This window comes from Balaenoptera physalus (assembly GCF_965194825.1).
Source record: "Balaenoptera physalus genome assembly, chromosome: 20".
In the NCBI taxonomy this organism is placed as follows: Eukaryota; Metazoa; Chordata; class Mammalia; order Artiodactyla; family Balaenopteridae; genus Balaenoptera; species Balaenoptera physalus.
In genome coordinates, this window is record NC_138901.1 from 19,360,645 (window position 1) to 19,386,823 (window position 26,179).

The following is a 26,179-nucleotide window of genomic DNA, read 5'->3' on the forward strand; positions in this document are numbered from 1 at the left end:
GGAATGTGGGCGGGAAAAGATGAGGGGGCTCGTGTGACGGGGTGTGAGAGGGACGCTCGACTGTTCACCTTCCCCCTCAGCCCCCACTTTCTCATTGTAGCCAAACTTCACGATAATAAAGTGTTTGTCTCCAGTAAATGTCCTTCCTCCTTGAGTCCAGCTGGTGCCTGGCCAGGGGTCGCGGGCGGGGAGTTGAATGGAGGGCGAGGCCCGAAGGAGGGGAAGAGGAGGTGCACCCACTGGGTGCAGACACTGGGCCGGGTGCTAGGACACGGCAGTGAACAAGGCAGGCGTGGTCCCTGCCCTCGTGGAGCCACCGCCTAGCAGGGAGGACGGAAGGTAGATGGGTCACCCGTACCGGGAGAGGAGAGAGTAGGGGTGGGAGAGGGGGACGGGGGGGGCTCAACAGTCCAGACACAGATGGACACGGGCCTGAAGTGAGGGAGGATTTAACATGTGCACAGGGCTTCAGTTTACCATCTTCCATAAACCTTCACCCATCCATGCTCACAGCTGCCCACAAAGATAGAATTATGAAGGGCCTTTTACAGATTAGGAAGCTGAGGTCAAGGTGACAGCTTGGGTTAGACCCCAAATTCCAGGCTCTGCACTTCTGTCCCTCGTCAAGCACTGCCTCTGATCTGGCAGGGAGCCCGCAGCCTTCCTACCTGTCTCGGGCCTCATGGGCTGAAGAGGCCTGAGCTCACACCTGGGGAGAGACCGGAGGGGCCGCTTCACAGCACAGGTTCAAGACAAACCTCTCTGTGCTCTCAGCTGAAGACGCACGTATGCTTCCAGGCTGCCACCACCAGACCAAGGACGTCCAGATGGCCAACCAGTCCCCAGGTCCCCTCCCAAGACTTCCCCATCCTCAGCTCCTGAGTCACTTCCCACTTCCCTTCCCCATCTGGTTCCTTAGAAGCAGGGTCGGGCTGAGTGGGGCTAGAACCCCCAGCTGCATGGCTCAGGGTCCCCCCCTCTCTAGTTGGTCCTGAAGAAACGGGGCTTGGAGACGAGCAGGCAAAGAAGGGTTAAACAGAGTTCCTGCCTTCATCCCCCCTCATCCCTCAGCCCCTCACCCCTCATACCCCCAGTCCTCTTCTGGAGAGGAAGGATCCAGCTCCGGGCCAGTCAGACGCTGGGTGGGGCTTGGCCGGGCTGGGGAACATCAGAACAGGACACCCTACCCCAGCACCAGCGGGCCTTTAGCCAAAACCTCTCCCTTTTCAGAGTAAGTCTGACTTTGCGAGGTGGGGGGAAGCGGCAGGCAGGTATGAGGAAGGGAAGCTGCTCCCGCCGCCCCGCCCCGCCCCTACTGAGTGCACAAACAAGGGAGCCTGAGCCCAGCCCTCCTCTGGGCACCCTCCTGCTCCCTCCACCACGGACTGCACGGCATTCCCCACCCCCATCGCACACAGGCACCCACAGCACCAACAGGCACAGAGGGATCCACGAGGTCTTTATTTACAAGCCAGCCGAGGTGAACATACCACGTGTAAAAAGAGATAATACATATATACACATATACCCTGCACCTATCAAGTTCCCCGGAGGTAAACCCACCCTTGGCAGCGGGAGGCGCGCACAGGGGTCGGGCGGGAGGGCTGCAGTGAGACCGCCCTGAGTCAAGGAACCAGGCTGCTCACACGCATCAGGTACTGGCAGTGGGGAAGGAAATTATGAAAGAAACTGGGAGCTGTCTTAGAGGTCAGAAGTCAGGAGCAAGGGAAAGTTCTGGAAACCGACTGAGGGCGGTTACATCATGTGGATATGAGCAATGATGTCTCATCTTTCCACACGTCCTTTTCTGAGACGCCCGGGGCTGGGACCCTCCCTGCCAGCCCCTGCGGTCACTCCAAGCCCCTCAGAGGGCGGCAATGGCTTTGGCAGCCACCTGGCGGCCCAGGGGCAGGCTGAGGTCCGTGATGGCCAGAACCACCTTGGGGCTGGACATGGCCGACACCTTCACCAGTTCCGATACCTGTCAGACAGACAGACAGCTGCTCAGCAAGGTAATGGTGGGTGCGATGCCCAGGAGGAAGGAGCCCTCCCTACCGGCCGCCGGACCCCAAGCTCTCCTGAGACTTGCTGACCCGCTCTGAGCTGGAGGGTGGGCCGGCGGGCCCGGGGGCGCGGCACTCACGGTGGTAAAGGGCATGAACTGCAGGATGCTGCCTCGGCCGCCCTGCTCCAGGCAGCCCACGCAGTCCTCCATGAACCACTGCACGAACTGCGTGTGGGGACCGGCGGTCCGAGACCCCAGGATGGAGGAAATGAGCAGGAACAGGTTGGCTGTGAGGAAAGGGTGGCGGGGGAAGGAGAAGGATTCCATGAGAAGGGTTTGCGAAGAGGTCAGATTCTGGGAGAAGAAAGAAGTGCTAAGGGTGTCCCCCCAAATGCAGACGTCAAAGAGAGAAAGTACAAAGGAAAGCTGGGGGCGAGCCAGAGAGGGATGAGGTGGGGGCCCGGGGGAGACAGGAGAGCTGGCAATCAGGGGAGACGGAGGGCCGAGGGGAGAAGGGTCAGAGCAGGGGTGGGAGGACTCACCCAGGACTCGGTTCAGCGGGTCCCTCATGTTAACCGTGTGGAGCTGGGAGGCCGACAGGGAGCTGCTCATGGACCGGTCCGCTGTGGGGCAAGCGAGGGAGCACTGAGGAAACGGCCTCCTGCGTTCCAAACCGCCGCCCACGGGAGCCCTCACCTGTCGGGGGTGGAGGGCCCGGCCGGAGAAGATGCTTGGGTCCAGTCACACGGGCCCCAAACACAGACTTCCCCACAAGCAGGTAAGAGAGAAGAACTACCATCTGGTCAGCACCGCCAGGTGCCAATCTGCGGGCTGCATATGGCTGAAACCGCCAATCCTCACGTCTCCATTTTATAGACAAAGAAGCTGAGACTAAGATTTGCTAAGTAACTAGCCAAAGGCCATAGCATCTTTCCTCTGTTCAAGTGCACAATTGGTCCCCTAGTCCCTAAAAGACCTCAGAGAAACTTCTAGGCTCAGGAGAAATCTCTGGAAACAGGAAGAACTGAATGCCACGGAAGAGCCCTTAGCAGGGAGAGGCGATGACGTCTAGGGAAGCGGGTGGAGTCAGGATGCTCTCCAGGCAGGAAGAGTGGGAAGCAGTCCCAAGCGCCAGCCCAGGCCTGCTCCAGGCCTCGGGGCCTGTTTCAGGGGAAGGAAGGCCAGAGCTGTGAGTCAGTGGCACAGACTGTGCCCAAGGCACTGAACTCATCGCCGTGAGGAGTGGGGAAGGGTCAACTATGCACCCCGGGCTGGGATGGGATCTGGGCAGAAGAGCTTCAGCCCTTAGGGAGTGATCCACAGCAACCTTTGGTCGCTCGAGGATAGGAAACAGAGCAGCTGTAGGGGACAGAATGGGGCAGACTCCTACCACAGCCGCTCTGACCAGCCAGCGAGATGCAGAGCAGCTCTCAGAAGGAGTGAGTTCCTGGGAAAGGAAACAGCCCGCCCGGCCCCTGTCCACACACTCACTGGGACTCGAAAGGATATTTGCATCTTCCTCATTGGAGCTCAGCAGTCGCATCAGCTTCGAGGGCTGCATGTCATCCAAGGGGAAGAGGCTGATGTAATCCTGGGGGGCAGGAGAGCCACTGTTACCCACAGCTGCATCCCCAAATCTTCCAGGACTGGGAAGACGGCTGGAGCTCAGGTCGGAGTCAAGCCCCCATAGGCCGCAGGCAGCATCTCCAGGGGGTCAGCTTCCCTCTCCTCGCCCCTCCCACTACCTTAGGGAGAGACCCTCCCACACAGTCACCCCTGACACAGTGGCCCAGAGGCAGGGACCATGCCTGGCTGCCTGTGCCCGGGAAGGCGCCTCTTACCAGAAGAGGCTCAGTGAACATCTGCTGAACAAGCACAAGGGCAATGAATGGTGGAAGGGGCCCCTATCCTACCTCGATGTCTTCACGCTGTCTCTTCTTTTGGCGGGAGGACGCCTGCCCCTTGTGGGAAGAGTAGGAACTCAGGGCACACCAGACGGCCAGCCTGGCAAAGGGGTCCAGGAAAAGGGGGTAAAATCAAAGAGGCCCCAATGCGGTTTCTGTGCCCATGCTGATCAGGCCCCACCCGACAGGGCTTCCCCACAGCCCAGCTTCCTGGGTGGCCCAGGCAGGGTGCCCCACTCCGGGCTGGGGGGACTTAAGGCTCTCCACAAAATCCTACTTGGCGAGAGCGGTGCCAGGGGGGTCCATGAGGCTGTGCCACTTGGAGGAGTCGGTGAGCAGGCCAGGCAGGATGTGGCCCAGCAGGACCAGGGTCACTTGCTGCATGTCCAGACAGAAGATGGAGTAGAGCAGCTCCACCGCCCGCAGCGTGTGCTCCTTGCGCGTCTCCTTCAACAGCTCCTGGATGGACGGGGCAGAGGAGGACCGAGGAGCTGAGGGCCTTCAACGTGGCCAATGACGTCCTGCAATTCCCTTCAGACCCCAGGAGCTCCCGAGGCGAGGACCGGCCTCTGGAGTCCAAGGAATCTTCTCTGCATTCAGTGGGCCTCGCAGAGAAGCCCGGCCGACTGGGCTGGGGGTTGGGAAACCAGAGGACCAGACCACGCTTGGTCCTGTCAGGCGTCTTCTCAGCTGTCTCCGGCAGTCTGAAGATGCCTGCTCCCACCAGCCCACCCCCACCCCCACCCCCGACCCCAGTACCTTAATCAGGTTGTTGCAGAACCAGTAGACGCCTCCCATGTGCAGCAGGGTGTCAAAGATGTGGATGGAGCGACTGTCCACCCATCCCTTCTCCAGCACCTTAGCAAATATGTCCGTCAGCACCTCCTTGATGGGTCGCTTGGGGGGCAGCAGGTTCCAGTAGGGCATGGTGTCCATGCCCGTGGACGGGAACTTGATCTGTGTGGCCGTCTGCTGCAGCACGTCCGCACACATATGCTCCAGGATGGAGCTCATGATCACCACCCTGATGGGAGGAGGGAGGCGGGAGGGCCTGTGGTTCAGGCAGCAGCAGGTTCAATAGCTGGGGTGGGGGCAGGAACATGCAGGCCCGACTCTTCCCAGGACTCGGAATACCAAATTAACCCCATTCTATGCTGAGGGAGGGGACAAGGGGAAGTTGCAAACCCCTAGGAGACCTGACCCCACGAGTCCTGCTCCGGCACCAGCCTACGGGGGGCAGGGGCACTTGCCTCCCCCAGGTCATTCTAGCAATATATTCATACTTTCTCTCACTCTCTCTCTCCAACCTCCTCCATCCCCCAGGCCTGGGCCCTGACAATCCTCTGGCATAAATAAATACAATCACTTCCCTCTAGGCTGAGTGCCTGCGGGGGTTCCCCACCCAGCCTTGGCCTCCTCCCAAAGTAACTGTTACTTCCAGGACAGGGGCCCAAGGGCTGCCCCACAAGACTTTTCCCGGCCGTTGGTAGTTGGGCAAATATAAGTGTATATCCAGGAATTTTCTCATGAAGAGTCTTCGACAGTGAATGCAGGCCTGGGCCTGAGCGCTAACCGTTCGGGGAACACTGGGTGGCTCTGGGAAAGTCACCATGACTTTCACGGCCACTATTTCCACCTGCATGATGGAGCCACAGATTTCCCAGATAGGAGTCAGGGTGCTTAGAATGGATTACGTCATAGAAAACAGTCCATTACTTTTGCGGGGAGGATGATGAGGGAGGGGAGGAATAAAGAGGAGGTGAGGGAAAAAAGAGGAGATGTCATTTTACAGATCCTCCCAACCTCATTTCAGCTCAGTGTTTCCACTTCTCTTAAAAGACATCCTGATGGCTACCTTGTGGGTCATCACTCATAACTCATTGCTTGGTGCATGCCCACGTTCACAGCAGCACTATTCACAAAAGCCAAGAAGTGAAAGAAACCCACGTGTCCATCAACCAAGGGATGGATAAGCAAAATGTAGTATATACATACAATCCAGCCTTAAAAAGGAAGGAAATTCTGACCCATGCAATGACATGGTTGAACCTCGGGGACATTACACAAAGTGAGACATGCCCGCCACAAAAAGACAAACACTGTATGATTCCACTTACATGGGGTACCTAAAGAAGTCATATTCATAGAAACAGAAAGTAGGACGGTGGTTGCCAGGGGCTGGGGGAAGGACAGGAAGGGGTGTTGTTTAACGGGTCCAGGTTCAGATTTACAAGATGAAAAAGTTCTGGATATGTTTCACAACACTGTGAATATACTTAACACACTACTGAACTGTACCCTTAAAAATGGTTAAGGTGGTAAACTTTATGTTATGTAGTTTTTACCATATTGTTTTAAAAAAGCTTACTGGATGGGCAAATGAACCAACACCACTGAACTCAACACAGCTGAAGTCGCTAGGGAGGTCCTCGAAGTCCCTGAAAAGCCCAGGCAGGAAAATGGCACAGAAGATAGCTGGGCCTGGAGGGGCAGGGCAGGGAGGGGGTGGACAGGCCCAAGGCCTAAAATCTACAGATGGGCTCACAGTTCCTTAAGAGTGACACAGCTAAGATAACCATTCCGTTCTGGCAAGCCAGCTCCCCAGGACTCGAGCTCTTTGAGGGCAGGAACCATCGCCACGTGGGGTCTGTAGTTCTGGCGCACACACAGCAGTGCTGGATAATAACACACCCGGCACAGAGACACACACTAAGTGTTGCTGAGAACGTGAGTGAATGAGGAAGAGAGTGCACAGGCGAGCGGCACGTTTGGGAAGGTAAGAGAAGAGGAAGAGAGTGGTTTCTGGAGGCGCTGCCTTCTCAGGACAGACCTGCAGAGTTCCAGAAGGGAGGGGGTGGGCCACTGACCTCTCGTTGTAGAACTGCAGGGTGTTCTCGCTGTACAGCGGCCCTGCCAGCTGGCGGATCATCTGCAGCGACTTCTCACGCTCGTCCAGCCCCAGCATCCGCACGTGGGCCACAAGCCAGGCCACAGCACACACTGCCAGGCTGCACACCTTCCCCTTGATGTTATCGGTGATTTTCTGGGGGAGGGGAAAAGGGTGATGGGGCCACCCTCTCCCCTTCCCTGGCCACCATTTGCCCCAGCCTCCGTGGGCAGCTTAGCGCGGCAGTGGGATCCAGGGCCACGTTCCACGCCTCTTTTCACCACAAGTTTGATTTTCCCCAAGTTCCCTGTGGGGGAGGGAGCAGCTAAGACTATGACTACAGAAAGATCAAGAGCCACACACAGGCTCCTGGATTAAGGGCCTTTTCATTGTTACGAAATCTAACAAGCTATCGAAGACTGCCTCTGAGTCTCAGGGAAGAAGGCTGCTGGAAAGGGGGGGCTACCTGGATGGACTCAAAGGCCAGCACCCCATTCTCCCAGGCATTGAGGATTTCCAAGATGGCCGCCGAAATGTTGAGACAGGCTTCATGCCACTTCATCTGCCTACAAGAGGGTGGGAATGGCAGGAAAATCACCACTGGGGGGCGTGGGATGGGCTGAGGGAGAGGGTCTGGGCCCTACCCGCACTACCACCCTTGGAGTGGGCGCCCAGGCCACTGACACCAGCTTTATCTCCGAGGAATTGTTGAGCAGAGCCACCAGGGACTCCACTTTGGTGGAGTCGGGCCGGAAGCAGGGGTGGTCAGGGTTCAGGATTTTTCCCTCCTCGGGCATGCAAGTCTGCATCCAGGTCTCAAAGAAGAACACCTCTCCTCCCGTGTTTGACTCGGACAGGATCACCTGAGAAAGGAGGGGGTGGGGAGGTGCAGCACCCTGCACCTGGTTTCCTGCCCAGTGGTTTCCCCGCTCCCAGCCTGAAGAATTGGGGACAAATTGATCTGAGGGAGAAAGACGGGCTATGCTGCCACCTAGTGGTGGGTGTGGAACTGAAGGATTCAGGACATGACAAGGGGGGCATCTATTGACTTGGGGCGGGGGCATCTGATTTCTGCAGCCAGGAGAACTGGCTTGGGACACTGACAGGGGGTGGGGTAGGGGTGTGAGGTAGAGAGAGTTATTGGTTGTTACCTTCCCCTTTGTCCCAAGTGCCCCAATCCTGACTGCTCCCCGTCACTCACCTCTGAGCCATAGGTCTGGGCCACGTGGCACAGCATGAGAAAGGAGATGTCAAAGAGCAAGGCTCGAACTGAGGCCGCCTTGGCTGTGAAGGATGAAAAGGCTGACCCCCAGCCTAGGGCAGGGGCCCAAAGGCCTTGTCTGGGTCGGGAGGGGCTCAGGATCTGCCTCGAGGAAGGTCAGGGACCGAGTGGCTCCTTCAAAGCTCTGAGGCTCAGAATCCTTTTCTTGAGTCTCAGTTGGAACATCATCCCTTCCTTGGAACCAAAGACTCCTGAACCCTCCTTTCCCCCAACACCTGACCAAATCGTAACAGGGGATGGAGAGAGACAAAGGGTGGTTTGGGAAGAATGCTTTTCCCAGCATGACCCTCTTTCAAGGCTCCCCAAAAGCTTCAGTCAGCCATGCCTAGGGGAGAACACAGCCTCCCCGGGATGAGCAAAAGCGCTCGCTTCCCTCCCCTGTTCTCTCCCTCCACACCCCTCCTTCAGCACCACTGGGTCTGGGGGCGTGTGGCGCTGACTTACTGCTTTCTTCACTGCGGTGTGTCGTGAATTCGTTCAAACTGCAGAAGGAATGGAGACAAGTCGCATCAACCAGGGCAAGGGCTGGGCAGCGGCTGGGATCAGGGGCTCCGCCCACTAGAGTCTGAATTATGGGTTCAACTTAAAAGGAACACCATTGCTACAGAAACAAGAACTCTATTTTTAAAAGATTTCCAAGGCCTAGAGAATGGCTCACTGAATGGAACAACCTTCTATACATCAAATTCCAGGTCAATCCACAAAGTCAGCAGAATTTGAGAGTCCCTTATTAATAAGTGGGTATGAACACAATCCCTCCACATCTGCTGTTCAACACCTCGTCACCTTGCCAAACACCTCCACTCCATCCTCAGCTGAAGAGAAAACAGCACTTCATGTCCAGAGAATGGGCCCTTCCCCCAGGTCTCCAGCTGGGATGCTCTGCCTTGGCATCTCTGGGGAGACTCAGACCCCAGTGCCTCGCCCTTATTCTGCCACCTCCTCCTTTGTTTTTTGCTTTCTTCCTTTTTAATATTAATTTATTTATATTTGGCTGTGCCGGGTCTTAGTTGCGGCACACGGGATCTTCATTGCAGCATGCGGGATCTTTCAGTTGCGGCATGTGAACTCTTAGTTGTAGCATGTGAACTCCTAGTTGCGGCATGTGGGGTCTAGTTCCCTGACAAGGGATCGAACCCGGGCCCCCTGCATCGGGAGCACAGAGTCCTAGCCACTGGGCCACCAGGGAAGTCCCCACCTCCTCCTTCACACATGCCTCCCAGACCCCGGTCAGGGGCTCAGGCTTCCTTACTTGATGAATTTCCGGGCAAAGGACTTAAGCTTCCCAGTGGCCGCAGCAGCAGCCAGCAGCAAGTCCAGGCTCTTCCCAGACAGCATGTGGCCCAGGACCCCTAGCAGCCCCTCCGGGGACTTGGAGTGGTCTGCATCCATTGTCTGGGGACAAGACAGGACATCAAGTCCTGAAGGACACTGAAGACCCCCCAGATACAGCCTAGCCACAGTTTCTCTCTCTGCACATCTCCATTAAACGGGATACCAGGACCTGCCATTTAATCGACATCTGACTCCAATCTGGAAATCCGTTCCTTAAATTCTTTGCTCTCCGATCCATTCCTCTCAACTAAACTGGGACGATGGCGCTGGGGTCAGGATGGGCGAGGTCTCTGCTGTGCGATTCAGCGTTGTTTCCGCACCCACCACAGCGCCTGGCTGACCAGTGAAGCTCAACAAACACTTGTTTCCAGGGGCGCTTCCCTCAACTTCCCCCTTTCTCTACTTCCAAAGTAACCAGAAGAGAGAGAGGTCCGTGGCCTATTTACTTATCTGGAAGAAGAGGGAAACTGGAAAGAGGGAAGGCATGCCCCTGGTGGCAAGGGAACAGCGCACTCACTTTGAGGATGTTGGTGACGGTGGGCTCCGCGCGGAGGATCAGCCCGGGGTTGGGCTGGATGTTGGCATTCTCATCTGATTTCAGCTGGGGTGCGTGCTCCCGGTCTGCTTTGCTGTGGCCACAAGAGAAGGTAAGGGAACAGAGATGAATTCCTGACACGCTCCTTAGTCCAGGCCCAGAAGCAGAGGCACAGAGAAGGCGCGAAGCACATAAGCACCGCTGGGCTCGGTGATGCTTATGAAAGTGCATCCAGTATCGCAATTGCTTCAAACCGTCTCTAGTCCTTACATCTATTTTGAAAGTTCATTTAAGACTGAAGGAAGTTTTACAATTTCTACTTCGATCACAAAGGAAGGCGAGAGTTAAAGCCCTAACAGTGCAAAACCCTGGTCTGCAGAAATCAGCGTCTCCTGTCCCTGGTAACCCTAGGTGTGGTTCCCGTCACCCACACTCAAACCCTCAACAGGAGGGAAAAGGCATCCAGCAGCCCAGTCTGGACATGAGGCGGGTAGTCAAGGGGCCCTTGGGCCAGCCCGGGAGCTCATACTTACCGCTTGGCCATGAGGTTGTTCGTACTGGCTTCAGACAGAAGCCCCTGCTTGCTACATTCTTGGAGTAGGAAATTTGTACAGTCACAGCTGTGAGGGAAAAAGATGATGGGGGGCCTAGGCATACTGCAGGGATTATTAATGGGGAGACGTGAGGCCCTGCCCAACATCCTCCCTCCTTTAGGGTGAAGAACATTTTGAGGGCCTGAGGGAAGGGAGAGGGGCTTGGGCGCTCGGCAACCACAGGGCTACTGCCTCCTGCCCCTGCCGAGAAGAGCAGCAAGGAGCCAGTCCCCTGGTGCTGATCTGGCACAAAGAGCAGGGGAAGAGCCAGAACTCCTTCCAGTACAGCGAGGTGAGCAGGGGACCTCATACTTGCAGCGCTGGTCAGCTTTGTCCAGCAAGGGTGTGAGCTTCAGCAGGAACTCAAAAGCAGAATTGACATCCTCGGTAAAGTCCTGCAAAAAGACAGAAACTGCCATCTGGCTTCCAGGTCCTCCGCTCCACCCATGGCCCGTGATGCAGGCTCACAAAGACACCCTGCTGGGTACAGCAGCCTACAGGCCGGCCGTGCCCACTGCTGGCTTCCAGCGACTGGACGAGGACAGCATGGGGCATCGCTGCTCCCTGCCACCTCGGCCCTGGGCATCTCGGGCACTCGCGCCTCCAGAGCAGCCTGGCTGCCTTCTGTGTGTGGATGCCCGCAGATGCTCAGGGGATGCCCCCGCTTCCAGCCTTCCCCAGCACAACGACGCACTACCGCCCAGGTAGGGCCAAGTGACCCTTCCCTTGCCCTTGTTTCTCCAGAGCTGTAACAAGGATTCACCCGTTCCCATGCCAACTCCCCAGCTCATTTCTTTAACTTACCTTGTCCCCATGGGAGTATTTCTTCAACTTCACCAAAACCTGTGGAATCTAGAGGGTGAGGCAGGGGGAAAAAAAGGAAGCTCAATTTCTTCTCTCTTTCACCCAGAACGAAAGGCATCCCTTCAGTCCCCCTGCTCTGGGTTGAGACAGGAACACTCCTGCCCTGGAAGTGAAAGCACTCAAAGAGCCAAATGAGAAAGCTGACGTCTACCCAAGCGCCTGCTGCCCTCAGCCTGCAGGGCCCAGGAACCCCTCACTTCCGTGGCTCAACAAGGAAATGCTCTAAGTGAAAGTGGGCTCCCGGAGCTGCCCCGTGCCAACATGGCTGATGACCAAGCTCCCAGCACCTGTGGGCCAAGACATGGCAGAGGCCTGCCAAGCAGGCTGAACGGCCCTGGGACCTTCAGGGAAAATCACCAAGGGCAACTTGTGCTGGGGGACCTGGCAAGCTGGGCATGAAGTCAGCGGGGAGAAATGCGGGGCAAAGGTCCAGGGTGTCTCCGCTCTTCCTGAGAACCATCCTGAGACTGGCTCTCCATGGCTCCCACGTCCCCGGTACCTTCAGGAAAGTGAAAGCTGTCCACTTGAGCTCCCCCGTGCCCTCAGGAGACTCGATGAGGCCCACGAAGCAGGCTTTCCAGATCTCCAGGACAAAGAGCGGGGTGGGGATATGCTGTGGGAAGACCCAAGGGAGAGCATAAGAGGGCAACCCCCCACCCTCCCGTCTCCTCACCCCCCGGGGTCAGTGGGTCACAGGCGGGCAGCACAGGCACCTCCCCGACTCTTGTGCAAGAACCAGGGACAGCAGGTGACATGGCAGAACCATTCCACCTGACAGAACCATGCACGTTCCACCACGAATTAGGAGAAACCCTATTTCTCCCCTGAAAGACCAGAAGATCCTCCCTCCCACCCCCGTACAGCCGGCCCGCCCTGGGGACAGAGAAGCAGCCCTGGCCTCCCACCTGCATGCGTTTCACCATCATCAGCTGTTCCACCAGGGGCTGCGTCTCGCCCGTCAGGTTCATGGTGCCCTCAAGCAGGACCACCGCGTGGACGGTGGGGAAGCCAGTCTTGTGCAGCTGCTCAGAGTGCACGGACAGCATGCTGGGGATGCTGAGGGGACACGCAGGGGACAGCGAGCGGGGGGTGAGGAAGAGTCAGAGAGGAGGTGAGAGCAGAGGCGTCAGGGCCAGAGGCCACATCTTCCCACCCATACCCGGGCCTTTGCTCTCTCCCTTCACTGGGTCACCCCGGGAGCAGGTACCTCCTAATGAGCGTGCCACACTGCTCAGCCTGGCTCCGGAGCTGGGGGTTGCTGAGACTGGCCAGGATCTCCCCAAGCTTCAAGAGACAATGCTCGATGGCAGTCCAGGAGGCTGGCAGAGAAAAGAAAATGCAGAGAATGATGGGGAGCAGAGGAGAGAGAGAGACTGGCCCCAAACTCCTTGACTTGGCCCCCCCTGCGCCCACAAAAACCACGCAGGGAGGCTTCCCCCGAGGATGGCGTGGAGGCTAGGGGCCTGAGGGCAGCATGCACTGTTTCCAGAATGGGGGTGAGCACCAATGATGAAGCCGCTAGAAACGATTCCCAGAAGCCCGATTCCTTAGGGGTCGCCCACAGCTGACTTCAGAGACTAGGTATGGCAGAAGACAGGCAGTGACAGAGAGAGGCCCAGGGGGCTTGCAGCCCAGTGGCCAGAACAGGGAGGTGACCACAAATCATTTCGAGAGTGGGCCAGCCTTGCCAGTGGCCACCACTCTCCACCCCAGTCAAGCCGGATTCCTGAACAGCCTTCTGTGTTCACCCGCTCCCTGGCTGGGCCTTTGCTCTCACTGTTCTCCCCTCTGAAAAGCCCCTCCTACTCACCTTCTCCCCTCACACTCTCACTATCCTGCGAGTCTATGCTCAAGCCCCAGCTCCTTTAACAACTTACCCAACTGGTCCAACCCACTGACCTCTTACTCCTAAATGCCTGAACTCATGGTCTATACCACATAGTTTGGCACTTATAAGTCATTTATCCTAGTTACACTTCCAGAGGGTCAAATGATGAATAATGGCACCAACTAGCCCATTAACCTCCATGTAGCATAGGGGAAAAAAAACAAAAAGATAAGACCTGAGATCCAATAAAATTAAGTTAAAAATTCATTCATTTTTCAGCCAATAAACATTTGTCAAGCGCTCTAAATAGATAAACTGTCAACACAGCCCATTTTTACATAGTGATCATCTTTCTGGACTTTTCATAGCCAATAACCATATTTTGAGAAGTAATAAATATACTAATCCTATAACAAGTTCTTCAACCAGGTCCTAAAGACCTGGGTGTAACCCATTCCAGCATTCTCGTTACTGGAGAACAAGAGATCCTTAGGTAGTCCCAAGCCTCATCAGCAAGACCGTGGCCTTCAGGCCCCATGTCCAGAAATACCCGTGTTCCCTCCCACCAGGTGATCTGTCTGATCCCGGGCTCTGGAGGGTTCCAACATTTAATATCTGCACTTGAGTCGAGAGGCGTATGGCTCAACAGGCCTGGCAGCAGGCAGGTACTGCATTTAAAGGGATGTTTTAGGCAGCACTCAAACACAAAAGTTATTTGCTTTCAGAGGAGTAACATGGAGACAAACACAGCGATGGATGGTGTGCCTGTCTTGTCCTCTCGTTCTTTCCACGTATATTATGTACTAGCCTTGCTCCCCACTAGCATGTACACTTGTTGAGGGCAGGGACCCTGCCACATGCCCCTTCGGTAGCCCCCCGCCCCCACCCCCAGCACCTGGCACAGTGCTGGGCATACAATAATGCTCAGTAAATACCTGTTGGTTGATTGGCTCGGGTGCCACCCTGCCCAAGTCCCTGGGATGTATGCAATGCTTATGGGGAGAAAAAAAAGGAAGTGGGATGATTTCAGATCCTCCTGGAAAAAAGTGGAATGGCATCCTGCCTCTCCCCTCTCAGTTAAAGAACCGGCTATGGGAGCAGTGACAGGTGGGGCTCAGGGAACCAGGGGACATACAGGCCTCCTCTAGTTTGGCGATGTGGAGCAGGGCCCGGTTCTTGGTGCTGCTGAGGGTCTTCTCCAGGCGCTGCAGGCACATAGCAAGCTGCTTCTCACCAGCCGCTGGGGTGCCGGCCTCCAGCCCCTCCCGGAGCCGCTCTGCAGAGGCTGCGGTGCAGCGCAGCAGCCAGTGGAGGGCGCTGAGAAGGGCCCGGCACAGCCCGATGCACTCCTCCGCTTTGCCGTGACAGCTACCGGGAAAGGATGCAAAATCTGTCTTTGATCCAAAGGCTGAAATCCGACCCACACCCATGTTCCCCAGAGTGCCTGGCACTCCCTTACTAGGGAAGAAAGTTGGGAAGCTTGCAAAGTCCTGGGGAAGACTGCCCTGTTGGCTTTCACTGGATAAGATTTCAAATGAGCTACTCCAAATAGAGAAGAGGCACTTTAATCCTAAGGGAGTAAGTAGAAAAAGATGTGGATGGGTGGGTGCAGACGAGCAGGTGGGAAGAAGTGTGGGAACCAACAGAGGTGGTCTGAGCCTATATGCCGGGAGCTTCTCCTTTACACTAAGATAATGCTGGAAGGTTGTGAGCTCCTCATCCCTGCCATTACCTCAGTCGGTCACAAAACATGTCCATGATATCCAGCAAAGCCTGGACACACAGGTCCCGGGAAAAGTCATCAAACTGTGGAGAGAACAGTGGCTATGCGACAGAGTGTCCCGGTCACCCCCCGGTCTCACACGTGAGGCAGCTGGCACATTCAGGAGTCCTGCTCATCTTTCCTCCAACCCCAGGTTTCAGACTCGGCAGCCTTTCAACATTGGAAATCGGCTCCTAATTGCCAGTGCCCACTTCCCAGGATCCCCCTCCCTCTAATGGAAGGCAGCCATGCCAGCCAGAGGCATGCTGTGCTGCCTGCCCAGCCACAGAGGTCACTCGATCAGAGCAGTCAAGGAGGTGGGGCCCCATCTGTCACTACCATATCTCTGTCCCCCTCATCCCCCATCTAGCTTGTGAGTGGCTATGGTCATACCTTGCTGATAGCTGTGAGGACGGAGGAGTAGGACACCATCTGGAGGGAAAGAAGAAAGATAAAGTTCAGACAACTGGTGTCTGAGAGGAACAACACAGTTGAGAGGAACAAAACACAGACACTTAAAGTTGCTCCTAAAATCTCAACCCCTTCAAGAGGGCTTCCACAAGCCCAGAGGCAGTAACACCAGGCACTGTGCCCCCTGCTTCCATCAAACTCACTAAGACTGACAGCACCAGCATAAACCCACTAAGAAGATGATATGGGGGTATTCAAAGGGGCCATGTTTCATGTTCACCTGCCACACATTGTCCACCGTATAGTACAAGGTTTGACTGCTGGTGGGCAGAAGAATGGACACGAGTGAGGTCATGTTACTCTACTCCTGCAACTCCTACCAAGGGTGATTTTATCTGGACAAGAATGGAGACATACGAACTGTTCCTGCAATGAATAGGTAGTAACTCCACTTTGAAATAGGAAGTGAATTTCAATACACATACTCATTCTCTAGGATACCTCCAGGACACCACCCAAAGCTGAAATCCTTTCTCGGTGCTCCAAGTAATCCCCTTAGACCCATCATTACACAGTGGGTACCTGCTGCCCCCACCAAACTAGGAGCTCCTTGAAGACAAGGGTGCTTAGGGAGGGTGGGAGGGAGACGCAAGAGAGAGGAGATATGGGGATATATGTATACATATAGCTGATTCACTTTGTTATATGGCAGAAACTAACACAACGTTGTAAAGCAATTATACTCCAATAAAGATGCTAAAAAAAAAAAAAGACAAGGGTGCTTTTACTCAGTGACCACCATCAACTTGTTAATGTTTGTAGAATGAATAAGTAAAACACACCCTTAGATCAATATTTCTCAAAGTAGCTTCCAAAGCTGCAATGTCCAATAGGGAAGCCACTAGCCACGTATGGCTGTTTAAATTAAAGTTAAATAACATTAAAAATTCAGTTCCTTAGTCATAGTAACCACATTTCAGGTGCTCAACAGCCACACGGGGCTCGTGGCTGCTGTATTGGACAGCGCAGATATAAAACATTTTTATCACTGTAGAAAGTTCTATTGGGTGATGCTGTTCCAAAGGGTCCTCAAGATGTTAAAAACTTTTACACATGCACACACATGCACAGAGCTTCTGTGTGATATGAATTTGAGAAACCCTGAAATAAACATATACAAAGAGCTTTCTTTAAAGGGTTCTTTTAGTAAAGAGCTTTCTTTACTGTAGGACTGCTCTTACCCATAATAATATACTTGTATACAATGAGACTCTCTAAGATCACTGGAGACGAAGCAAGCAATATTTTTCCAATTTATTTGACCAAGGTATCTCATTTAACTAGTATCTGCACAACACATTTTGCAAAATGCCATCTGAACAGCAAGATCCCTGAGAACAGAAATAGTGTTAAATTTATATGTTTCCCTAGAACCTAGTCTGGGACCTACCACATAGTAGGACTGCTTTGGTTTGATGAATTCTAGTAACTAGCATTCTGAAAAAATTTTACCTTAACACAAATTTCTATTAGTAAAACCTATTATCACCATTATAAGATTGGAGATGTAGTTCAAAAGAAATAATCTGTCCTGAATGAAATCAAACCTTACAGAGAGCTTTTAAGTTGTCATATTTTTAAAAAATAATTATAGCATGCTGATCAAATATGAATAATACTATAGAAAATAGTTACAACTCCATACTCAAAATCAGTGGCGAAATATACCAAAATAAAAAGCAGAATACAATGCCAGAAACTGTCAGGATAATCACCTGCCTCACAGGTTGTCTTCATTAGAGGAAAAGAAATTTCCAAAGATTTAAGAAGAAAGCTAGGGCTTCCCTGGTGGCGCAGTGGTTAAGAATCAGCCTGCCAAGGCAGGGGACACGGGTTCGAGCCCTGGTCCAGGAAGATCTCACATGCCGCGGAGCAACTAAGCCCGTGCATCACAACTACTGAGCCTACGCTCTAGAGCCCGCGAGCCAGAACTACCGAAGCCCGCGAGCCGCAACTACTGAAGCCTGTGCACCTAGAGCCCATGCTCCGCAGCAAGAGAAGCCACTGCAATGAGAAGCCCGTGCACCACAAGGAAGAGTAGCCCCCGCTCGCCGCAACTAGAGAAAGCCCGCGTGCAGCAAAGAAGACCCAACGTAGCCAAAAATAACAAATAAATTTAAAAAAAAAAAAGAAGAAAGCTAAGTCACCCTCAATGACTCAGTATGGCAAATTTTACATGCTTGGCAATGCCTTCCATGTATAATTTCTCCCTCACATGAACAGGCTGCTCTCTGTTCAGACATTTTTTAACCAGTATTCTTGGATAAAGAGGAGTAAAACACACAGAGGATTTAAATACACAATTAGTGTTTAGTGCCACTCTCAGCAGGTCATGCTGTGAAGCACTAGCTGGTGTCTGACAGGGACCAGAAAGTTGGGAGCCTGCCTGGCAGGATGACCATAACGTTCCAGGCGAGTGTTTGTTTATTTATAACTGATGTCCCCATAGCAAGAGCTTGGCAGTGAACTGAACCTTGCTGGATACCAACCTGAAGGGGGAGCTGGATGTTTCCACTAGAAGCTGACCCCAAACTACCACAAGAGAAAGCCCCAATTCTGTACGTTCTCAGGGATGTTGTTAGTTACTATGAATTTATCGTCTCCAAATTCAGAATTGTGTTCAGTGAATTTCTGCTAACAGTATCAATAAAGCCCTCTACTCTAAAGACCTAAAAATACTTTCCACATGGTGAACTGTTTTTCACAGCAGGACTTATAACTTATCTCAGTCCTACTATATCTATCAACGGAGAAGCTCTAAACTACCACCAGCCCCCGAGGCTGGAGCCCATTGACACGGCCCAGTGCACACCTGGCCAGCCCAGAGAGACCCTGCAGCTGCTCTCTAATCCCCCTTCTCTTCTTCATATTCGACGCCTTCAACTACTCCTAAGTGCCCTCTACACGCACAGCACTGGACCAAAGAGCCTCTTGACTCCGAGGGAAGAATAAATTACTAATTTTGCATAGCACTTTACAAGTCAGGGAGGTCTTGCATATATATTTATTTCTCACTCACTGGTACTTCAGGCTCTTCCTATCTCTTGCCTTTGCCACCAGTTTACACATCTCAAGATTCTTCTCTTTTTAAAAGAAACTCCCGCAGACCCTATACTTCCAATTAACCACCACGCTCTCTTCACAGTCATAGGAGTTCTCTACACTCTACCTCCCCACCTTCCATTCACAATGCAACCCACTCCAATCACTTCTGTCCTTCCCACCACATGAAATCTCTCATTAAGCTCATCAACAAACTTGTTAAACCCCATGGATACTTCTCAGTTATGATCTCACTGACCTCTCAGCAGCATCTCACACCAGGAAACACCTCCTCATCCTTTGGTCCTCTCCTCCCTGGGCTTTTCTTTTTTGGCCACGCCTTGAGGCATGCTGAAACTTAGTTCCCCAACCAGGGATCGAACCCCCGCCCCCTGCATTGGAAGCACGGAGTCTTAACCACTGGACTGCCAGGGAAGTCCCCCCTGGGCTTTTCTTGATACCACACTCCCTTGTTTCCCTTCTCTCCTCACTGGTCCCTTCTTTTCAGTCTCCTATGAGGAATTCTTTTCCTATGTGTGTTCCTTAAATGTGACTGGTTCCTTAGAAATATGGCTTGGGTCACTTCTTTGCTCCCTCTGCACGCTCTCTCTGGGTAAATCTCATCCATGCCCGTAGCTTCAATTACCACCTGCGGCTGACAACTCCTAAACCGTAGCTCCAGCCCTGACCTCTCCCCCTGAGTCCCAGACATCGATGTTCTACTGCCTACTGAGTGTCTTCTCTTTGACAGCCCACACAGGCGCTTTCTACGAAAGGAGGCCAGAATCAAACAAGGCATCTCCACCCCTCATCTGCAACGCGAACAACAGTCCTGCTCTTCTCCCACCGTCTCCTTACGATCCCATCAGCCATCCAGATGTCCAAACCAGAAACCTAGACACTGGCCTTGACTTCTTCCTCTCCCTCACACCTTTCATCCAGTTAATCACCAAGTCCTCACAATGCCACTTCCTAATTTGTTCTTGAATTCATCTTTTTTTTTCTGCTGCCACTTCTCAAGTTTATGCTAGTATCATCTCTTACCTGAATCACTGCAACAGCCGAAATCAGGGGCTGGAAAACAACAGCTCGCAAGCTAAATCTGGCTCATCACCTTTTTTGTAAATAAAGCTGCATCAGGACACAGCCATGTCCACTTACTTCTATATCGCCTACACGTTACAGGCCTGCTAACAGAGACCATACAGCCTGCTAAGCTGAAAGTATTTACTATCTGGTCCTTTACAGAAAAATTGTCTCCCTGCTTGCTGTCTTACCTCCCTCCAACTCATTCTTCAAATTGCAATCAGAGTGACGTTTCTAAAACTGATCCACAAATCCCCCAAATCCACAAAGTCAAGGAAACCCCAATCAAAATGCAAAAGGCCTTTTTAAGGAACTTAAGTTGAGTCTAAAATCTGTCTGGAAAAGAAAATGCCTGAAAACAGCCAAGAAATTTTTGAAAAATCAAACAACTAAGGGAACACTTCCCTAACAAGATATCAAACATACTATAAAGGTATAGTAATTAAAACAGTGAAGTACTGGTACAAGAATACAAATATGTCAATGAAATATACTAGAATGTCAAGAAATAGACCCTAGTCTGTAAGAGAATTTAAGATATGACAAAGAATGGCCTGTTCAATAAAGGCAATTGAGCCAATTGTCCATCTATTTGGAAAAATAAATAAATTTGGATCTCTTCCTCACACCAGAATAAGTTTTAAATGGATAAAACAAAGTGAAGTGTTGGCAGAAATTAAGGACTATATTTTGATCCTTGGAGCAGGGAAGCCCTTATGCAAGACAAAAGCCATATAGAGGAAAAAGTGGTTAAATCTGACAACAAATACATATTTAAAATTCTGGGGAGGGACCTCCCTGGTGGTCCAATGGTCAAGAATCCACCTTCCGATGCAGGGGACGCGGGTTCGATCCCTGGTCGGGGAACTAAGATCCCACATACCATGGGGCAACTAAGGCTGTGCGTTCTAGAGCCCGTGAGCCAGAACTAGAGAGAAGTCCGCGCCCACAACGAAGATCCTGTGTGCCGCAACTAAGACCCGATGCAGCCAAATAAATAAATATTTTTAAAATTAATAATAAAATAAAATTCTGGGGAATTCCCTGGTAGTCCAGTGGTTAGGACTCCATGCTTTCACTGCCGAGGGCCTGGGTTCAATGCCTGCTTGGGTAACTAAGATCCTGCAAGGCACACGGTGCAGCCAAAATAAATAAATAAATAAATAAAATTCTGCATGCTAAAAAAAATAAAATGATAAAGTAAAAAAGTGATAGAAAATTTAAAACATAAAAAACAGACAATGATTACAAGATAGAATATACTAAAAGACTTAAACATCAGTAAGAATTATTGGAGTGATGAAAATGTTCTAAATTGACTGTGGTGATGTTTGCACAATTCTAAATATACTAAAAACCAGTGAATTGTACACCTTAAATGGGTAAACTGTATGGTATGTGATTTATATCTCAAATAAAGCTGTTACTAAAAAATTTAAGAAAACAAACTAATGACAGAAAAATGGGCAAATGATATTCACAAGTAATTCACAGAATATACACAGAGAGCCAATAAACATATGAAAAAATATGCTCAATATCACAATCATGGAAATACGTCTTATAACATGTTGTAATTTTTTGCTCTCTAGAAAATAATCTTAAAAGATTCAACCTTGGCAAAGGTGTGGGGAAATACTATCAAGCACTATGGGGCAGGTGTAAACTGATACAATCCTTTTTTTGAGGGCAATCTGCAGGATCTACTATAATTTAATATGTGTGCACTCTTCAAATCAGCAATTCCATTTCTAGGTATCTATCCTAGGGAAACAGTCCCAGATATGCAGAGAGGCAAGTACAAGAATGTTCAGTGAAACATTGACTATAACGGTAAAAAATTTAAAACAACTTAAATTACACTACATATGGAACATTAGGCAGCAGTTAAAAAGAAAAAAGTAGGGACTTCCCTGGTGGCGCAGGGGTTAATAATCTGCCTGCCAATGCAGGGGACACTGGTTTGATCCCTGGTCCAGGAAGATTCCACATGCCACAGAGCAACTAAGCCCATGTGCCACAACTACTGAGCCTGTGCTCTAGAGCCCACGCACCACAACTACTGAAGCCCGTGCACCTAGAGCCCGTGCTCCACAACGAGAAGCCACCACAGTTGAGAAGCCCGTGCACCGCAACAAAGAGTAGCCTCCACTCGCCACAACTAGAGAAAGCCTGCACACAGCAATGAAGACCCAACGCAGCCAAAAATAAATAAATAAAAAATAAATAAATTTATTAAAAAAGAGAACAAGGTAGATGAATATGTGCCAACACAGAAAGCAGACTTGATGCCAAGAGGAAAAAGGAAGCATAAGAACCATGAGCCAGCTGAGGAATACTACTCAGCAATTTTTTTTTTTAAGATTTATTATTTATTTACTTTTATTTATTTTTGGCTGCGTCGGGTCTTAGTTGCGGCACATGGGATCTCTGTTGAGGCATGCAGGATCTTTTGTTGCGGGTGCACGGGCTTCTCTCTAGTTGCGGCGTGTGGGTTTTCTCTTTGGTTGTGGCGCACAGGCTCCAGGGCTCGTGGGCTCCGTAGTTGTGGCATGCGGGTTCCAGAGCGCGTGGACTCTGTAGTTTGCAGCACACAGGCTCTCTAGTTGAGGCGTGCGAGCTCAGTAGTTGTGGCATGCGGGCTTAGTTGCCCCGCAGCTTGTGGGATCTTAGTTCCCTGACCAGGGATCAAACCCATGTCCCCTGCATTGTAAGGTGGATTCTTTACCACCGGACCACCAAGGAAGTCCCTACTCAGCAATTTAAAAAAAGAATGAAGGGCTTCCCTGGTGGCGCAGTGGTTAAGAATCCGCCTGCCAATGCAAGATCCCACATGCCACGGAGCAACTAAGCCCATGCGCCACAACTACTGAGCCTGTGCTCTAGAGCCCGCAAGCCGCAACTACTGAGCCCACGTGCCACAACTACTGAAGCCCGTGCACCTAGAGCCCACGTTCTGCAACAAGAGAAGCCACCGCACCACAACCAAGAGTAGCTCCCACTCGCCCCAACTAAAGCCCACGCGCAGCAACGAAGACCCAATGCAGCCAAAAATAAATAAATAAATAAATGTATTTAAAAAAAGAATGAACTACTGACATACACAACAACATAAAGCTCAACAACATTTATGTTAAATAAAAAAAGACAGCATTAAGAGTTTATACTATATGAGTCCATTTCTATGAAATCCAAATATAGGCAACAGTAATCTACGGTGATAGAAAACATTTAGTGGACTAGAAAAGGAAGATGGACTAGAAAAGGGTACAAGGAAACTTTCTGGGAGAATGGAAACATTCTGTATCTTATTTCGGAAGTTAGGGACATGGGTATACACAATAACTAAAACTCAATGAATTAATCTTAAGAGTTATACGTTTTATTGCACGTTAAATATATACCTATCACACTATTCCTCCACTTAAAACCCTTTAAATGATTATTCATCACCCTAAGATAAAGTCCAAACCCCTTAGTATCATCCACAGGTCACTTATGACCTAACCTCTGTCTTTCTCTCTAAACCATTCTCCTCCTTGAAGTGCTAACCCAGCAGTTATCAAAATATGGTCCAGGAGCCCCTGGGGATCTGTGAGGTCAAAACTGTTTTTAAAATACTAAGATGTCATTTGCCTTTTTTACTTTTTTTTTTTTTTTTAAAGCAATGGGATGCTTTGTGTGTGCGTTTTTATATAAATTTATTTATTTATTTATTTTTGGCTGTGTTGGGTCTTTGTAGTTGTGCTCAGGCTTTCTCTAGTTGCAGCGAGTGGGGGTTACTCTTCATTGTGGTGCGCAGGCTTCTCATTGCGGTGGCTTCTCTTGTGGCGGAGCACGGGCTCTAGGCGCGCGAGCTTCAGTAGTTGTGGCACATGGGCTCAGCAGTTGTGGCTCATGGGCTCTAGAGCGCAGGCTCAGTAGTTGTGGTTCACGGGCTTAGCTGCTCCACGGCATGTGGGATCTTCCTGGACCAGGGGTTGAACCCGTGTCCTCTGCACTGGCAGGCGGATTCTTAACCACTGTACCACCAGGGAAGCCCCCCTTTTTTACTCTTATTCTCTCACAATTGTACAGTGGAATGTCCCAGAGGCTCCATGACATGTGATGACATTATGTAATTAAATGTGTCAACAATTAGAATATCTATATAACTTAGTAATGGATATTTACCAAATGACCAATTCACAATTTATAAAATCAGGCATGGGTAAAAGATCTATTCAAAGTGCAAGAGAGAGACCAATGGATTTTAATGTAACAGAGTATTAAAAGTTCATTGATGTGATTTCACATCACCTATTGAACTTTAGCGTAATGTCAAAGAATATCCACATTTATCTGAAAGGCTTATTAAAATGTTCTTCCGTTTTCAAACTAAATACCCGATGTGTGAGGCCAGATTTCCTTCATATACTTCAGCTGAAACAGCCTACTGCAACGACTGAATGCAGAAGCAGCTATGAGAATTCAGCTGTATTCTATTAAGCCAAAATTACAGAGATTTGCAAAAATGTAAAACAATGCCACTTTCCTCACTAATTTTTTTTGTTTGTTTTGGAAAATATGGTTATTTTTCATTAAAATCTTACTTATATTAACATATAATGGGTTTACTTTTTATTACTTTTAAATACATAGTTTTTACATTTCTCAGCTTTCATTTTTAAAGTGGTAAATATGAATAGATATAATACATCTAAACAAAAGCTCTGTAGGAGACTCAATTTTTAAGAATACAAAATGTCCTGAAACCAAAACTGCTACTCTAGCCATACCACATTATTTTCAGTTCCTAAACATCATGTGATGTTTGTCTCCCAGCCGCTGCCTATGCTTTTCTCTCTGCTTTGTACACGCTCATCAATCTGTCTGGCTAACTCCCACTCAACACTCACGTCTTGGTTTAAACATCACTCCCTACCTGGTTGCTCAGACTGGATTAGGTATCCCTCCTATGTACTCCCATAGTACTCTGTCTGAGCCTATATCATAATCCCATCCTGTGATTGACTGCTTATTTACATGCCCGTATTACCCACTATATTCCTTGTGTGCTTGGATTAGACCTTGTTCACAGCTAAATCCCCAGAGCCTATGGCACCGTCTGGCACATACAAGCATCTGTGAATATTTATTGAGAGAATAAGTTAATGTAACAGTCATCATAACCAATGAAGTATTATTATTTTCACAAGAAAACTGAGGCTCAGAGAAATGATGTGTTCAAACAAATTCACCTAGAAAGTGTGAGCTGACAACTGTATTCCAAGTCTTTTACCTTCAAACCCTCATTCTCTGGCATAGGTGGAAGAGTTTACCTGGGAACTAATGGCATACTTCAGGTAGGACAGGATGAGAGGATTGGGGGAAGGTCCAATCATGGCCTGCTCCAGTAGTGCTTCTGCAAGGGGAATAACAAAGGAAGACTGAGTGGTTACAACATTTCTGGGTTTAACCCTCCCACCCTTCCTTCCTACTTCACTTGAGACCTGCTAGGTTGAGAATGTCCCAGGTGGCTCCTTTGGGAAAGAATTTCTTCATGTTGATTGCCCACTGGTAGTCACTCCACCGCTCCTTCCAAGCTTGCAAAATGGCTTGCTTCAGGTTCACCACCTTCATGATTTTACTCTGAGGAGGCGGGGCCGGTGGCGGTCAGCCTTGAGGTGGGAGAAGTCGAGCTAGAGAAGGGGCGAGGGGATTCTGAGGAAAAGAACGGGGGACGGGGGGGGTGCAGCACAGAGTTAAATGGAATGGAGAAGATACAGGAAGATTTAAGGGAGGCAAAACTAGAATGGGAAAAAGGAGAAAGGGGCAAAGTAGGGATCCTGTCAGGTTTTTCCCTCCTGAATCAACTTTCTCTAAACTGGAGCACTAAGAAGAGGGTGTCAAAGGGGCTTAATACGAAGAATAAATGCGTAGCAAGGGGTTAAGCCAGTTCCGGTTGCCTAAATACTCCCTTAGCTCTGGCTGCGTCCCTCAGCCACTACCACCCCAAATCCCGATTACCTCCCCCCCCCACGCACCCATTCCCTCCACCTTCCCCAACCCTGAAACTATAATTCCCCCTTTCCTTTTCATCCACCACCTCACCAAATTTAAGCCTACCGGACAATCTAGTTCTAGATCCTAGGTACCGCCATTTTGGCACTTATCAAAGAGCTAATTTTCTATTGGCTGGGAGTAACAAATATGAACCAATAGGAATGCAGCAAGAGATCGCTCATGCCACGATGTCTTCTGGGAATTGTAGTTCCTTGGACTCCGCTAGCGAGGACGCTAAGCGAGGAACCCAAGAGACGAAGCTGGTCAGCTCGCATTGTTTCTCTCCTTTAGGGAAAGACTACTAGGAGCTGAGGCATCGCAAAGACTCGGGGGGCTTAGGGAGAAAGGCTCTCGAAAGGTCTCCCGCTATCAGGCATCGTCCAGTGACGTCACTATCGACCGAGCATTTAAATCACTTTCCGACACCCTTTCATTACCCGTAGTTAGTAGGCACACCAAAGGTGTGGCGTTCAGCAATAGGTTTTCTCTTTCCTGGCCTCTTTTTGTTCTCCTAAACCCCTGGGTCTACCTGAGTTCTTC

At 50.8% G+C, this 26,179-nt stretch overlaps 1 protein-coding gene across 3 annotated transcripts; it reads right to left on the bottom strand.

Moving 5' to 3' along the window:
- Positions 1-1,442: 1,442 nt before the first annotated feature.
- Positions 1,443-26,179, bottom strand: MED24 (mediator complex subunit 24). Of its 3 annotated transcripts, XM_082441136.1 has the most exons (27): positions 25,703-26,179; positions 25,087-25,297; positions 24,916-24,998; positions 15,389-15,427; positions 14,966-15,039; positions 14,369-14,601; positions 14,169-14,225; positions 12,613-12,724; positions 12,311-12,461; positions 11,905-12,018; positions 11,346-11,393; positions 10,854-10,936; positions 10,482-10,568; positions 9,931-10,042; positions 9,331-9,473; positions 8,523-8,560; positions 7,998-8,110; positions 7,481-7,659; positions 7,263-7,362; positions 6,777-6,952; positions 4,669-4,933; positions 4,187-4,368; positions 3,919-4,009; positions 3,497-3,596; positions 2,548-2,628; positions 2,144-2,292; positions 1,443-1,981 (listed from the first exon to the last, which is right to left on the bottom strand). In XM_082441136.1, the coding sequence occupies exons 2-27, from the start codon at positions 25,214-25,216 to the stop codon at positions 1,865-1,867; spliced, it is 3,057 nt and encodes a 1,018-aa protein (XP_082297262.1). In that variant the 5' UTR covers positions 25,217-25,297; positions 25,703-26,179; the 3' UTR covers positions 1,443-1,864. The 3 variants fall into 3 exon arrangements, with proteins under 3 accessions (XP_082297262.1, XP_082297263.1, XP_082297264.1); XM_082441137.1 differs by lacking the exon at positions 14,169-14,225 and having other exon boundaries at positions 7,998-8,080; positions 25,703-26,178; XM_082441138.1 differs by lacking the exon at positions 25,703-26,179 and having other exon boundaries at positions 7,998-8,080; positions 25,087-25,249.